The sequence below is a fragment of the Mesocricetus auratus genome, unplaced genomic scaffold (assembly GCF_017639785.1).
Source record: "Mesocricetus auratus isolate SY011 unplaced genomic scaffold, BCM_Maur_2.0 Super-Scaffold_100023, whole genome shotgun sequence".
NCBI classification, from domain to species: Eukaryota; Metazoa; Chordata; class Mammalia; order Rodentia; family Cricetidae; genus Mesocricetus; species Mesocricetus auratus.
In genome coordinates this window covers 20,805,064-20,818,962 of record NW_024429204.1, presented here as the reverse complement: position 1 = coordinate 20,818,962, position 13,899 = coordinate 20,805,064, and the positions used below count along the sequence as shown (strand labels likewise).

Sequence of the window (13,899 nt, the reverse complement as noted above, 5' to 3'; positions counted from 1 at the left end):
GCCCTAGCTCTCCCAACTTCAAGATCCCCATATGAGTAACAATGTAATAAATGGAAAGAAAGTATCATGGTAAATGAGATATGTTGCTCAATAAGCCTTTGTTATCATTAGTTATTATTGTTGTTATGGCTGTTGTTCTAAGGAACAGTATCAAGATCAACGAACAGGAGAAACAATGTCCATTTCCTTGATTTACTTATTTATTTCTCAGGCTCTCTTTGTCTCTCTTTGACTTAGGTCAGGAGTTCAGGCACATGCTCACTCATGCTAAGCAACGGAATGGACTCTCTCAGAAGGGAGAGAGTTCCCCTCCCTGCAGGGCCACGAGACACGGATGCTGTAAAGGATACTGAGTCAAGCATCACAATGAAATTCCGGGCAAAGAATGGGGTTCGGTAGCACCCAGGCATGGACTGGACTCCTCCTCCCCTCCTTGGGGAAGTCACATGCCCTCTGCAAGCCCCAGTTTCCTCATTTGTATAACGGAGGTAGACCAGGTTACTTGCTTCTTGGCCCAAGTGGGAATAGATAAAACAGTGTAAACAGAGGGTTTAAGCAGTGCCTGGTATACAGGAAGTGGCACATGAGTGCCCTCTGGGAGGGAGTGTCATGATCCTTAGACCTCTTAGGATTGCTCCGGAAAGCAAACACATGGGGGACTTACCCTTTCTGGATTTTAAGAGAGCGTTCCCAGTAATAGTTGTTATCGGCCTCTTTTCAAAGGGTTAGCTACCAAGCAGGGGGCCCACGCCTGGCACCTTCCAAACTCTGAAACCATAGCTATGCTCCCCAAGTGCTCATTGTCACGATTGGTTCATGAAGACAGAACATGATATCCCCAGGAACTTAGCCAGTATCTGCTGGCTGCTTGTCAGGGCTGAGTTATTTCCACCTACAAAAGGGAAGTTGCTACTCGTCATTGATAGTGGTCCTGGAAGGAGAGCCGGTACACACGGCATGAATGGCCTGCATGCTGGCTTCTCCCAGAGATGCCCGAGACCAAGCCATTGGGGCGTGGCTGAGGATGCTACAGAAGCAGAGGAAGAGGATGCCCACCCTCTGACACAGGTGCCTCTCCCCTTCTGAAACAAAGAGTTCATGACCCTGCTGTGCGTTGAAGTCGCCCAAGAGTCTGTGTTTTGTTTTGTTTTTTAATACTGATGTCTTGAACTACCTATGGAAAGTTTTGCTTAATCCTGGGCGGGGCTAGAGCTCAAAAGCCCTGGTCTACAATTCATATCCCTGAAGAGTAACTGAAGAGACCTTTCAGGAACGCCCCACACATTTCTGTCAGTTTGCCTCCCACTGCTATGATAATGTCAGTTTGATGAGCACACAGGCTGTCTGCCGCAACTGTGAATCAGTTGTCTAGGGTGCTCCTGGCGTGAGAAAGTTTCTCTGTGTGAACCGACTTCTCCTCCACCCTCCACACACCCACCCCCGCCCCCGTGCCATCCAAGGGCAGGAGGAAGTGTGGCATGTCAGTCTCCACGGGTCACGGCACTGGAGGACAGAGCAGTAGAAACGGAGTGGATACTGGAAAGTGAGACCTCAGGGAAAGCTGTGTGACTCTGGTTCTGGAATTGGGGCCTGGGTACTTAGATGAGCTTTTATTTTATCCCCTGTACTCAGTGTGTGTGTGTGTGTGTGTGTGTGTGTGTGTGTTGACTTGACACAAGCTAACGTCATCAGAGGAAGGAGCCTCAGCTGAGGAAATGCCATGAGATCCAGCTGTAAGGCGTTTTCTCAGTTAGTGATCAATGGGCGAGGGCCCAGCCCTTGGTGTGTGGTGTCATCCCTGGGCTGCTGGTCCTGGGGTCTATAAGAAGGTGGGCTGAGGAAGCTATGGGGAGAAAGCCAGTAAGCAGCACCCTCCATGGCCTCTGCATCTGTTCCTGCTTCCAGGCTCCTGCCCTGTTTGAGTTCCTGTCCTGACTTCCTTCAGTGATGATCAGCAGTATGGAAGTGTATGCCAAATAAGCCCTTTCTTCCTCAACTTGTCTTTTGGTCATAGTGTGTTTATACAGCAATAGAAAGCTTAGCTAAGACATCCCCCAAATGACACAAAGATATTTCTTACTCAACTAAAACTGACATTAAAACAGGAGGTATATTTATAAAGTATAAGCCTTGCTACAAATTACTACAGTATCAATGAAAAAGGTAATAGAAATCTTAATTTTTGCACCTATTGTGAGCCATGTGACAGAAATACTATTTTGCATGTGATCTCCTAGGATCCCTGCAACATACTGTGGAGTTAGGGCTACTGTTATCATTTCTCATAAAGTAGATTTGGGGCTTCCAGCCACATACATGACACATACATGTCACATACATGGGAACCAACTACCAAATCAGGAAGACTGACTGATAATGGCGAATCTCCATCATAGCTCCCCTCACACCTACTGTCTCCTGCTTGGGGATTATTCTAATCTGGAACTCCAAAAAGATGAGACTTCTCGGTGCAGGACCTATGATCTCTCCTCCCAGGCCACCCCAGGAAAAATTAAGAGACACACAGACACACCCATACCAACCTGGTCTCCTCAGGGTGAAAGCTACCGTGACTCCGATATCTGTGTCCAAACAAGAAGAATGTTAAACGCGGCCTGGATTACACTGGTTTCTGCCCATCTGCCTGTGGCATTGCGGCAAAGCACCCGGAGTGCCAGACACAGCCAGCGTGCCACTGAGGAGACGGGACTGGACTGGCGTTAGGACTTTTTCCAGTCACTTTTTAATTATTTCATTGATGGTGGTCATAGAACTCCAAGCACCAGGCTCTTCTTGGGGGGGGGGGAGTTCCAAGTTACCTCTGTTTCCCAAACTTAAGAACCTCCTGGTGAACTATTTATAGGGGGCTATACACATCTCTATAGGTAGCTAATTTCATGTCTTTGCTGGAGCTCCAGAATTAGAAACCTCAGAGCTGAAGTTATGTGGTTTCTTAATTGTGTCACTGGATTCCCTTCCAGCACTGACTTTCCCAGCTTCGGTGCAGACTAGAAACAGCTTGGGCCAAGTGGCCCAGCACTGAGCTAACTGTGTCCGTGGTGTGAGCGGTGCAGGTCTATGCCTCCTCCTCTCTATCTAAGAGGCCATGGGATACAAGTTGCTCAGGTATATCACCTTCCAAACCCTCAACCGCAGCATCCAGTGCAGGAAAACAACAAAACAAACCTGAGCTAAATACTGGATTTATCTCCAACACCTTTGAGGCTTAAACTAAATGTAATTATTTTTTAGTAGAATTTTGTTATCAAGAGAGTAAATTTGCATGTAGTCTGGTTTGTCTTAAAAAACGAGAGTCAACATCATGATACAGAGCTGTAATCACAGCGCTGAGACAGGAGGATGCTAAGTCCTGGGTCAGCCAGGGCTGACCCTGTTCCAAAACCAAAACAGATCACAACAATGAAAAGCAAAGTGTTTGCACCATTCTAAAATTATTTGTAATGTTAGATGAAGTCCTAGTTGCTGGAAACAATTGTATCAAACAAATGAATCCTGCCTCGGAATCAGAATGGCCACTGCATGCTTGTTTTCACTAAGTCCTGGAATTCATATGCACACATGTATACATATATGACATGAAAGTAGAATCTAAACTGTCTGGAGGGACAGAGGGGACTAACAGGAGGGGTGGGGTAATAAAGGGGAGGTGGGGAGGACAGGGAAACATGCTACATAAAATGCATGCTGTGTACAGTGAGCACATCCCAGGTAGAATATTCTTTAAGGACTGGAGAGAGAGCTCAGTCAGTAAAGTTCTTATGTTGCAAGCACAAAGACCAGTATTTGGTCCCCAGAGCCCAAGTGGGAACAAAATAAGGCCAGGCATAGTGGCACACACTTATAATCCCAGTACTGGAGAGGCAGAGACACACTCGTGCGTGCGTGCGTGCGTGCGTGCGTGCGTGCGTGCGTGCGTGTGTGTGTGTGTGTGTGTGTGTGTGTGTGTGTGTAGGCTAGAGGCTGACCTGGGGTGTCACTCCTCAAGAGCTGTTCACTTCTTTCACTTTGTTTTTTGAGACAGGGGCTCTCCCTGGGTCCTGGGGCTCCGTGGTTAGCCTGGGCTGGCTGACCAGTGAAGCCCAGGGACCCAGGCATCTCCACCTCCTCAGCCCAGAGATTAGAAGCAGGTGTCACCACCCCCACCCTTTTACATGGGCGCTGGGATGGAACTCAGGTCCTCATGCTGGCATAGCAGGGGCTTTGGGACTCAGTTTTCCTTTAGGGAAATGTAAAAGAACGTTCTTAACCAAAAGGAGAAATGATAGCGTATCGCACTCAGAATCCTTAGTGGACACACTTGTTCAGGATGAATTTTTAACTCAATTCCCCACCCCATTCCATTCCATTCCATTCACTCCCATAACTTTAATGGACGATAGCACTGACTTTTCTTGCCTCTTAATCGTGGGATCAGTCCAGCCATGGGGGAACATAATTCTCAGGCTTAAGAGAAAATAGCCAGTCTGCTGTGGGGCCAAAAAAGGTCCCTGGTCAGCTAATGGCCTGAATGGATTGAATACCAACTCTTGGTCAAGAGGGGATCAATTAAGTGCTGGTGTATGATGATGTGGGATCTCACGCTCACAATGAAGGCAAATGGAGATGCTTTTAACAGAGCCCCAACAGCCCTTGCTTTATACAACCCAGTCCCCATTGTAATGAGAGTCTGATGTTACAACCTGACCCATGGTCATTGAGAACCTGGATATTTTAACTGCAAGAGGTCAGCTGAGTCTAGTACACACACCTCCAAGGACTCTAATTAGTGCCTCCTCTTCCTTTGAGCTCTCAGAACCCAAGACAGTCCGGGAATAACCTGGAACTATAGCTCAGAGAGCTAGACCAGGTGAAGCCAGCCTCCCATAACTGGTCAGAAGTACACGACAAATGTTCGTTTGCAAAGCGGCAGGAAAGCGTACTTGGAGGGGTGCCCCGGGAAAAGGAGGGCTCCTTTCTCGCATGCCTCTCACTCCCGCGGCTGCATGCCAGCCATGATTCCCATGGACGCCATCTTCCTGGAGCCGAGAGCTCCTTGCAGCGCCTGGGTTTGTGCCTCCCTCCTCCCCCACTCTTCCTTTACCGAGCATCCTCGGCACGTCACAGCGTCACACGTGGCTGAGCTGGCCAGAACACAGAGAAGCTAGAGAAGCAGATTGTAACTGTGGAGTCAGGGCTTTGATCTTTCCATCCCTACCCTTCCCCGGCCTGGGCCTCCGAGAAAAGGCGCCTCTTTCCCATCCTGCTGTCTTTACAAGCCAGCCAATCAGAGCTCTAGTCTCTGCTCCACTAAATGCCAAGGAACCAATCGTCTTTCAGCCAAACTACACTACAGGTAGCTTCCCAATGCTAGGAACAAGCAGCTTTCTCCCTTTGTCTCAGCATAGATACCTTCAAATTTCTACCGCTGTGCTTCTTGGCATCCTAAGCCTTCCGCCTCCAGTATATACCTCCGTTATCCTTCTGTAGAATGAAGAGTGTGGTGGTTGCCTCACATTCTTTCTTGGGGCCATTCCTTTGGAAGTGGGGTTGTCTGCCCACCCATGAAACATCTGCACTCTGGAGGTAAGACGCTGGGGCAGCTGGACCTCTCCTTTCCTGTAGCTACAGAGGCAAGCCTATCTGGTTCAGAAGAGAGCGTTTGAAAGACCATCTGAACTCCAGACCAAACTATACTTAAAGCCAATCTTCCTCCAATCCAGCTAACCAGCAACAGAGACTATATTCTCATACCTATTTCATGCCCAGGTCTGGTTCCCAATGGGCTTTGACCTGTGGTGGGCGAAACAGGGTATGGTTACAACCCTAGAACACTGCCAAGAACTCCAGTGTGCCAACACTTATGACAGATCTATAACAAGTGACAGTCATGACACTTTACCCTGAATAAAGAGGGCCTTATGGTTCAATCGTGAAATGTTCTCCACAGGGTCACATGTTCGAAGACTCAATTCCTAGCTGGTGGCACTGCCCTGGAAGGCTGTGGATCTAATGGAGGTAAAGACCAGCTGGTGGCACTAGGACCCTGGTTAGGTGCATGGTAGCTTGTGTCACTTGACACCAGCTAGAGTCACCTGAGAAGAGGGAACTGAGGACTGCTGCCATCAAATTGGCCCATGAGCATATCTAAGGGGCATTTTCTTGACTGACAGTTGATATAGGAGAGCAGCCCATATGGGTGGTACCATCCCTGGACGGATGGTCCTGGGTTGTATAAGAAAGGTACCTGAGCAAGTCGTAGGAAGCAAGCCAGAGAGCAGCATTCCTCTGTGGTCCTGCCTGGTTTCCCTCAGTGATGGGCGGTGATTGACATGTATAAACCAGGTAAACCCTTTCCTGCCCAAGTCGTAGGAAGCAAGCCAGAGAGCAGCATTCCTCTGTGGTCCTGCCTGGTTTCCCTCAGTGATGGGCGGTGATTGACATGTATAAGCCAGGTAAACCCTTTCCTGCCCAAGTTGCTTTTGGTGATGGTGTTTATCACAGCAATGGAAACCAAACTAGAACAGGGGGACTAAAGAATTTATAACTCTACTGTTTCCTGTTCCCTCTCTACCTCCGGTCTGCCCCCATGATACAACCAGCGGTCTCACACACCATAGACAAGAGCTGATGATGCCAACACGAGAAACTGTGATCTCTGAACTACAATTCAAAATCAACCCTTGACACACTGACCAGAAGAGTAGTAGACATGAGACCTGTGGTATCCTGCAAACAACGCTATTTGTTCTTGTGCGTGCCTTTAAGAGACTACCTGTGGTAGGAGATGCTCGGAGCGTTCTTTGCCGGTGTGGATGGGTTTGGCCACACATTTGTCCTAAATATGTTTACTACTGACCTTAAGATCATTCTTGGTGACTCCAGAGAAAAAGAATGCTGGCAGCGTTAGGATTCTCTCCATACTCTCTGCATTCCCTCACTTACCTTCACACATCTCCTGGCCTAGCTCAGGACTTAGACAGACTCCTATTCCAGCTCTATCCCTCCTGCAGCCAAGTCCACTCTGAAGCCATATTTGAAAACTGGAAGAGCAAATAACTTTCTTCATCCAATAAATGTTAGCTACAAACCCCTTAAAGTTAGCATCTTACCCAAGGTACACATTAAAGTGAGATTGTATGTTGACCCTCACCTTTTAAATGCTTCATTCAACTCCCCAGAGCCATAAAATCTGATAAATTGAATTACTAACTGAATTTAGCAGGGCATCTAAGCAAGGACTATAAGAAAAATCAATGAACCTCTTTGTACTAGAGACAAAAATTAAAATTAATATAGTAAATAAAGCATTGCCTGTAAGAATAAAAAAATCTTAAAACGTCAAAACATATCTAAGAAATATGTGTGAGATCACTAAACTGGAAAATATAAAATAAGACAGATGGAATAATATTGCATGCTTATGGATTGAAAAATACAATATTAAAAAGATATCCAATTTCTTTACCTTAATTTGGAAATTATTTGCCATGCTTGTTTTGCAAAAATAATTACTTTGCAAGACTACAATAATGATTAGTGGGAGTGCATGTGTGTGTGAGAGAGAGTTCTACAAAACATTCATTTTAAGAAATATGCATACATACATACATACATACATACATACATACATACATACATACACACATATTCTGGAGTTGAAATCCCCAGCTTTAAGCATCTGTTCAGGCACCTACTAATCATATAACCCTGAGCAAATCCTTAGTTTTTTTTTGTTTGTTTGTAAAGTGGGGGTGGGGGACAATATATCCCATCTTGTAGGGCTGTTGTAAAGACCCAGTGAGAATCTACACGCAGGCTGCCATTTGCAAACACGAACGTGCTCTACCCCAACCACGTTAGTTGAATTAGAAAAGAGGACCAGTGCCCTGAGCTTCCTTCCAGGCCTTCTGCTATGGTCTCGGCCCATCAGTGAGCTCTTGGCCCTCGGATCCTGTATCCCTTCCCCATGAATCTGTCTCACTCCTCTGCCATGGGCCTTCCGTTAGGTGACTTCCTCTGTCTTAGACCTTTCTTCCAGGCTTAAATCAACCACTTCCTTTGATGGGACATGTTCTTCATTTTTGCAGGGCAGAACAACTCAGGCATCCATCCCTCTGGCCTCTATCAACACTTCCTTCTTTGCTTGGGAACAGCATTTGTCATGTTGACATAGCAGTCTCTGGAAAGTCATCGCTCACCTCCGTTATATGCTGAGCATTTGAAAGCAGTGGCTGTCTGCACCTGGTTTCTGTCTGAACCCCAGATAGCAATCACAGTATTTGGTGTGTACTAAGGGTCCCAGAATGTTGGATTAAGGACAGATGGAGGTGGATAGAACATGCAGATATAAAAAAAAAAAGTTTTACCAAAAGAATTCAGAACTCCTTGTCCCCGTCTTAAAATGTGTTTATGAGTCACAAAAGGGTTAGAGGCAGTCTGAGACTGACAGTAGAAGAAAAATCGAATATGTCAGAGCCTTGCCCCGATGCTTACCTCGGAACCATGGAGAGAAAGTGAATTATCCACTCTGGGACCCGGGAGGCCATTAGTACTCTGTTAAATGGGACATCAGTTCTGGCTGTCACCAAGCCTCCATCCATTACTCACAATCCCCCCTTCACTAATGCATCCGCTCTTTCATTCTCTGTAAATGTCTCCTATCGGCTGGTAAGTTTTCTCCTGCGGGGTTGTTCGGGAAGAGTGTATGAGGTTGTTTGTCTGTTTGTAGTATTTGGCTACACATGGGTTTACAAAGACGAATGTTGTAGACTTCCTTAGCTGGGGCATTCACGATGTCAGTGGAGACTAGAAACACATGTGACTGAAAGCTCGATGCTAGACATGTCCTCTGAAATATAGACTAAGTGCTTTCAGACAACAAAGACAGCGTCTGTGGACCCGGAAGGGTCAAGGGAGGCATTAGAAGGAGGTGGCACTCAAGCTGGATCCCAGAGGAAGGATGGACATGCACCAGATCCCCACCATGTGTCTGTCAGATTCCCTTGAATGACGTTGTTCATGTGAGGACCAGAAGTCACAAAACATTCAAAGCGTAGATGCTAACTTAAAGAGACTAAGCCACTTGACTGAAGTCATGGGTACAGACAGGGTTCAGATGCCAAAGGCAGACAAAGGAACAGCATACATACTGGTGCACCCAGACGCTCCGCTGACTCCTGTAGAGCCAGGAGTGGTCAGAGAGGCCCTTTTTTCTTAACTAGCTGTGAGTCGAGCTGCTCCCTTTGGCTGGCCCTCGGGAAGGTCTACGTCTCTCAGAAAAGTGTCTGGAACTGGCCCCAGTACTAACCAGACCACAAACAGGCGTCAAATGAGTCAATCCTCCATCTCTCTCGTTCAGAATATAAGGCCTTCCTTAAGGGGCTTTCCCAAAATCAAATCCTCCCCTCCAACTGCCCTACTGACATAGCATCAGATCTGAGGAAACAGTGTCAGATAGACATCCAGCTGTGACAGACATCCGGCGTCCCACGTGTTTCTTTCCATATAATCTCAGACAGGGTACCATGCGAAAGGGTCACAACTTCACAGCCAGCGCCTGGTAAGCCATTGCATCTCTGAGCTGTGACACTCTTAAAGACTCCTGTAGGTGTGCCAGCTAACTACAACCTGCCATAGCTCTTCCCTATCTCAGGGGATGAAGGATTCATTGTCTCCCAAGCTACCTGATAGTGTGGGTCCCTGTTCTCCTCGATGTTTAAAGAATGGTGAGTACCAATTGTCAAGGTGACAGGATTCAGCATCGCCTAGGAGACAAGTCTCTGGATGTGTCTGTGAAGTGGATTCTAGACTGGGTTCATTGAGGAGAGAAGGCTCCCTAAAACCCAGAGAAAGCAAGCAGAGAGCTGGCAATCCCTTCTCCCTGCTTCCTGGGGTACACGAGTCTCAGAGACTTCTGGGAGAGAAGATGCATGTCTGCAGAGGGACCTCAGGTCACCCTGAGGAGATGTGGAGGAATCCACACACCTGCGTTCTTCTGCTGGCAAACATGGCTGCCATGGGCTTTTCCTCAGAGCTCAGGCTTCTTGAGTCTCCACTACACTCACCCCAAAACCAACTTTTTCCTCCAACAGAGCCTTGCTTTGGGATCCCGTGCCTTACGTGAAATGCTCCAATGGGTCAGAATTAGAGTCTGGTGACTTTTCCCTATATCCTGAGAAAAGCAAAAGGTTCCCGTCCTTTCAAAGCACAATGTTGCTCAGGCTCAGTGTTGAAAACCAACAGTCAAGGTATTTCACCGATTTTGACCTCACTTCTGGTGCCTATCTGGGCTGCCTCGTCACTTCTGTACCCAAGAGGAGCTGATTAGATCCAAGAGTAAAACTTCACTTAATGCAGTCAAGGGAGACTCTCTGAGTCCCTCACACAGAGCCAACTCAACACCATCACTCACAAGCAGTGACAGGTCATCCATACCCCAGACCTGACTCAGAAGGGAAAAAAAGAATAACAATAGAAATTCGGTACTCCGGCTTCCATGGGTGGCCTGCCAGGGTGAAAACCAAGCTAAAAGCTCACCTGTCCCATCACATGGCCCTCTGCAGGCATGCGAAGGACGTTAGGGCCACTTCTCCTGAGTGGGACTTCTGTGAGATTCACAGAGTCCCAGTGACACTTGCCACACCTGCTCTCCCCGGCCCAGCCAAGTTCTCCAGGGTTCTACCCAGGCCCCTGTTACTAACTTGAGCAGAAGCTGTGGGCTGAGCCTTGTGGACAGGAGGGCGCCCTCACAGGCCTGCCCACTTCTCCAACAGTGACTGTCCTTGGAATTTCAGCCACAGTTCAGGGTCAAACTATAACAAGTCCCAAAGTCACAGATAGCCCTTCCCAGACTCATTCTAAAAACACCAAAGAGAAAGGTGTAAAGCCATTCACACTCCAGGCCGTGAGCCCAGGAGGCTCAGAAAAGACCTGTGGTTGATATTGACTTTCAACTCCAGAACTGTACAATGAGGAAGGCCTCACTGGTTCCCAATGCATGATGGGAGTGAAGTGAGACAGGAGGATGCCAATGTGTATCCATCCATACCTGAACACATAACTTCCTTTACCTGGCTGAAACCTCAATTTATACAGTGGCATCTGTCACACATTAAGTCATGAGATGGGCGGAACCAAGACCTCGAGGTTGAAAGAGTCACCACATGTCCTATTTGTGCGATGCTCTATCCTCCTCTGAGAACACAACCATAGCGTCATGAGGGAGGAAGGTTGGTAGGGTTTCACAGCATTCTGGGTAAGATTCAGGCTCTGATCTAACTCTGGTCACTGTGTGACCTGGAGCAAACTGCATAACCTCTCGGTGCCTTCACCTTGTCATGGGTATCAAGTACCAATGGGCACCTATCTCTCAGAGTCCTGAGGACTGAGTTTCTATGTGGAGAGCACCAGGCAGGCCGCTATACCCTGGCCACTGGAGACAAAGCTACACGCCGGTCACACACAATCCACTGACTGCACTTCTCACTGCCGGTTAGATGCTCCTCCTTCTGCCCTATGCTGAGATTGAGCCAGTCTGCAATTCTCCATGATAGACACTTCAGTACGTGTGATCTCTTCACTCTATTCTGATCCCTCAAAGCACCCGGAGACGGTCGTCACAGACTCTGCTAAACTGAGAGCATCACTCAATCTTAGCAGCATTGAGAAAGGTGTTTGATCTCTCTTTCACATGGGGAAATTGACGTGTAAAATCTGGCTAGGGGTCCAAAGGCCAGTACAATCCCAGCAATTGAGAGGCTGAGGCAGGAGGATCGAAAATTTGAGGAATTTGAGGCCCGCTTAGACTACATAGTGAAAGCCTCTCTCTCTCTCTCTCTCTCTCTCTCTCTCTCTCTCTCTCTCTCTCTCTCTCTGTCTCTCTCTCTCTCACACACACACGTACACGCTCACACACATACACAGAGACAGACAGACAGAAATAAATAAGCAAATAAGGCATCTGCCCAACAGCCTACCATCACTAACAACGATAAATACCACACCGCATCCATCCTGTCTAACCCCCACTGTCACCCCCAAATGTCAATCAGAGTCACCATTTTTGTCAAGCAGCCACTGAGAGTTAGATGCCATGCAGTCCTCACCGAGTTCAGAGCACTTCAGCTCAGAGAGGTTGAGGAATCTGTACCCGCACAACAGCCTAGCCCCGGGGTATCTGCCTGGACTCCATTTTCGGTCTCCAAGGAGCCGCTGCCACCCACCCTGCAGTGAGCAGAGCTCTGTGAAGAGAAGCAGAAGACTGTCTCTCACCTCGACCTCCAGGCTCTTGAGCAGGCAAAGAAGCCCACACTCCCTGAACCAGCGTGCCTGACGAAGGACAATACCCAGAGCTCGTTCTGGAAGGAAGAATGCTCCCCCTGGGAACGGGAGGCTCGGCAGCCGAGGAGTGTGGTACAGGCTGCCCCTCCCGCTGGGTAGGTCTTGTACCAGGAAGTGCCCTTCTGTGTGTACCTGTCTGGTAGTGCCTATCTCTGTTCCCAACTGCTGAGCTCAGGTTGACTGCCCAGCCCAAGGGCTCCGATCAGCAAACACAGAATTGCAGGACAGGTCCAGAGAGGAGAGGCTGCCTGCGTGTCTTATCCGGAATCAGGAAGCCACAGAGCTTGGAAGAGAGCTGAGGCCGTAGCTCAGGGGAAGAGTCCTAGCTAGCATGTGTGAGCCCTGCATCCTACCCCCAGCACCAAAGCAAACTCAGGAAAGCCCTACCTCCAGACGGTGACAGAGCCTTGACTCCTGCCTCCATCTAGCCATCATGCTGGGGTCTTTAACCATGCTCATTATCAGTTGTAAGTTTTCATTGTTGATAATAATAATAGTAAATAAGTTATAATAATAGTAAACAATACTAATTGTTAATAATAATAATAAAGTTGCTATTAGACATCACTACATGTAAATGTACTATTATTACTAATAACCCTTCACTGAGTACTCTTGCAGTCAGCTAGCTGTCACTGAGATCATCCTACTCACAGCAGCGGCTCTCAAAGCTGATGCTGCCATTGTTCCCAATGCGCAGATGGCAAAACTGAGTCAAGGGGAGGCTGGCAAGTGCTGGGCTTTGAATTGGGGTCACCTGACCCAAAAGCCTGACCTCTGGGGCCCTCAGCCTGCTGCCTTAGCTTTGTGGCATTTCACAGGGATGTGTAATCTGATGCCTATTCAAAGGGGCTGGTCTGTCAGAGAAGACTGGCATCTCTCGCCAGAGCTCCTTAGCTGATTCAACAACCAAACAATATTATTCAGGCTGTTCATCTAGTAGGAGTATCAACACAAGCAAGGATCAGTCTGCACCGACCACAGTTATAGACCCCTTGACAGCGAACGCACACCCTCATCCTACCCTTAGCCTGGCTAAGGGGCCTCAAAAGAGACGTCTTGGGGTGTTCTTTTCTCATGCGATGCTGTTGTTGAAAAGCAATACAGTTGCTGAGATCCAAGCTAGTATCTGGCAATACGATCCTCTCCCAAAGGAGAGCAAATGAATTATTCTTTACGTTAAAGCTGTTGTCCTCATTTAGGAAATGACTTTGGATTATGTAAAGCTTATTTAGCTTATCAGCTTCCTGAAAACGACACGAATACAAACAATATGTTTAGATCATCTACAAATTTTAAGCCTGGGCTTATTGTGACAGGCATCACTCAGAGAATGCATCTTCGAAACAGTTGCATTCAATGCCAAGAGTCAGCGACTTGACTTCAACTCTTGTCACAACTCAACAGCCAAATGACAGGAGACTAAATGTCACAAGGAAAGGCCTTCTGGAGCCTCTCAGTAAACAACCCGAGGATGCAAAAGACCAACCTGCATGAAGCCTGATGAGGAAACACACTCTCACATGGTAGTGTCCCTGGACAAACACAGCTACGTAAGAG

The 13,899-nt window shown here is 47.7% G+C and overlaps 1 protein-coding gene across 2 annotated transcripts in view; it reads right to left on the bottom strand.

Moving 5' to 3' along the window:
* Fer1l6 (fer-1 like family member 6) overlaps positions 1-13,899 on the bottom strand; it is a 158,206-nt gene that overhangs the window by 132,480 nt on the left and 11,827 nt on the right. Inside the window, exon 2 of one of the 2 annotated variants that reach the window (XM_040730440.1) lies at positions 2,544-2,582. The exons of the other annotated variant lie outside the window; for it this stretch is intronic. Coding sequence (XP_040586374.1) covers positions 2,544-2,582 — 39 coding nt within the window. The remainder of the gene's footprint in view (positions 1-2,543; positions 2,583-13,899) is intronic. 2 annotated transcript variants of the gene reach the window in all.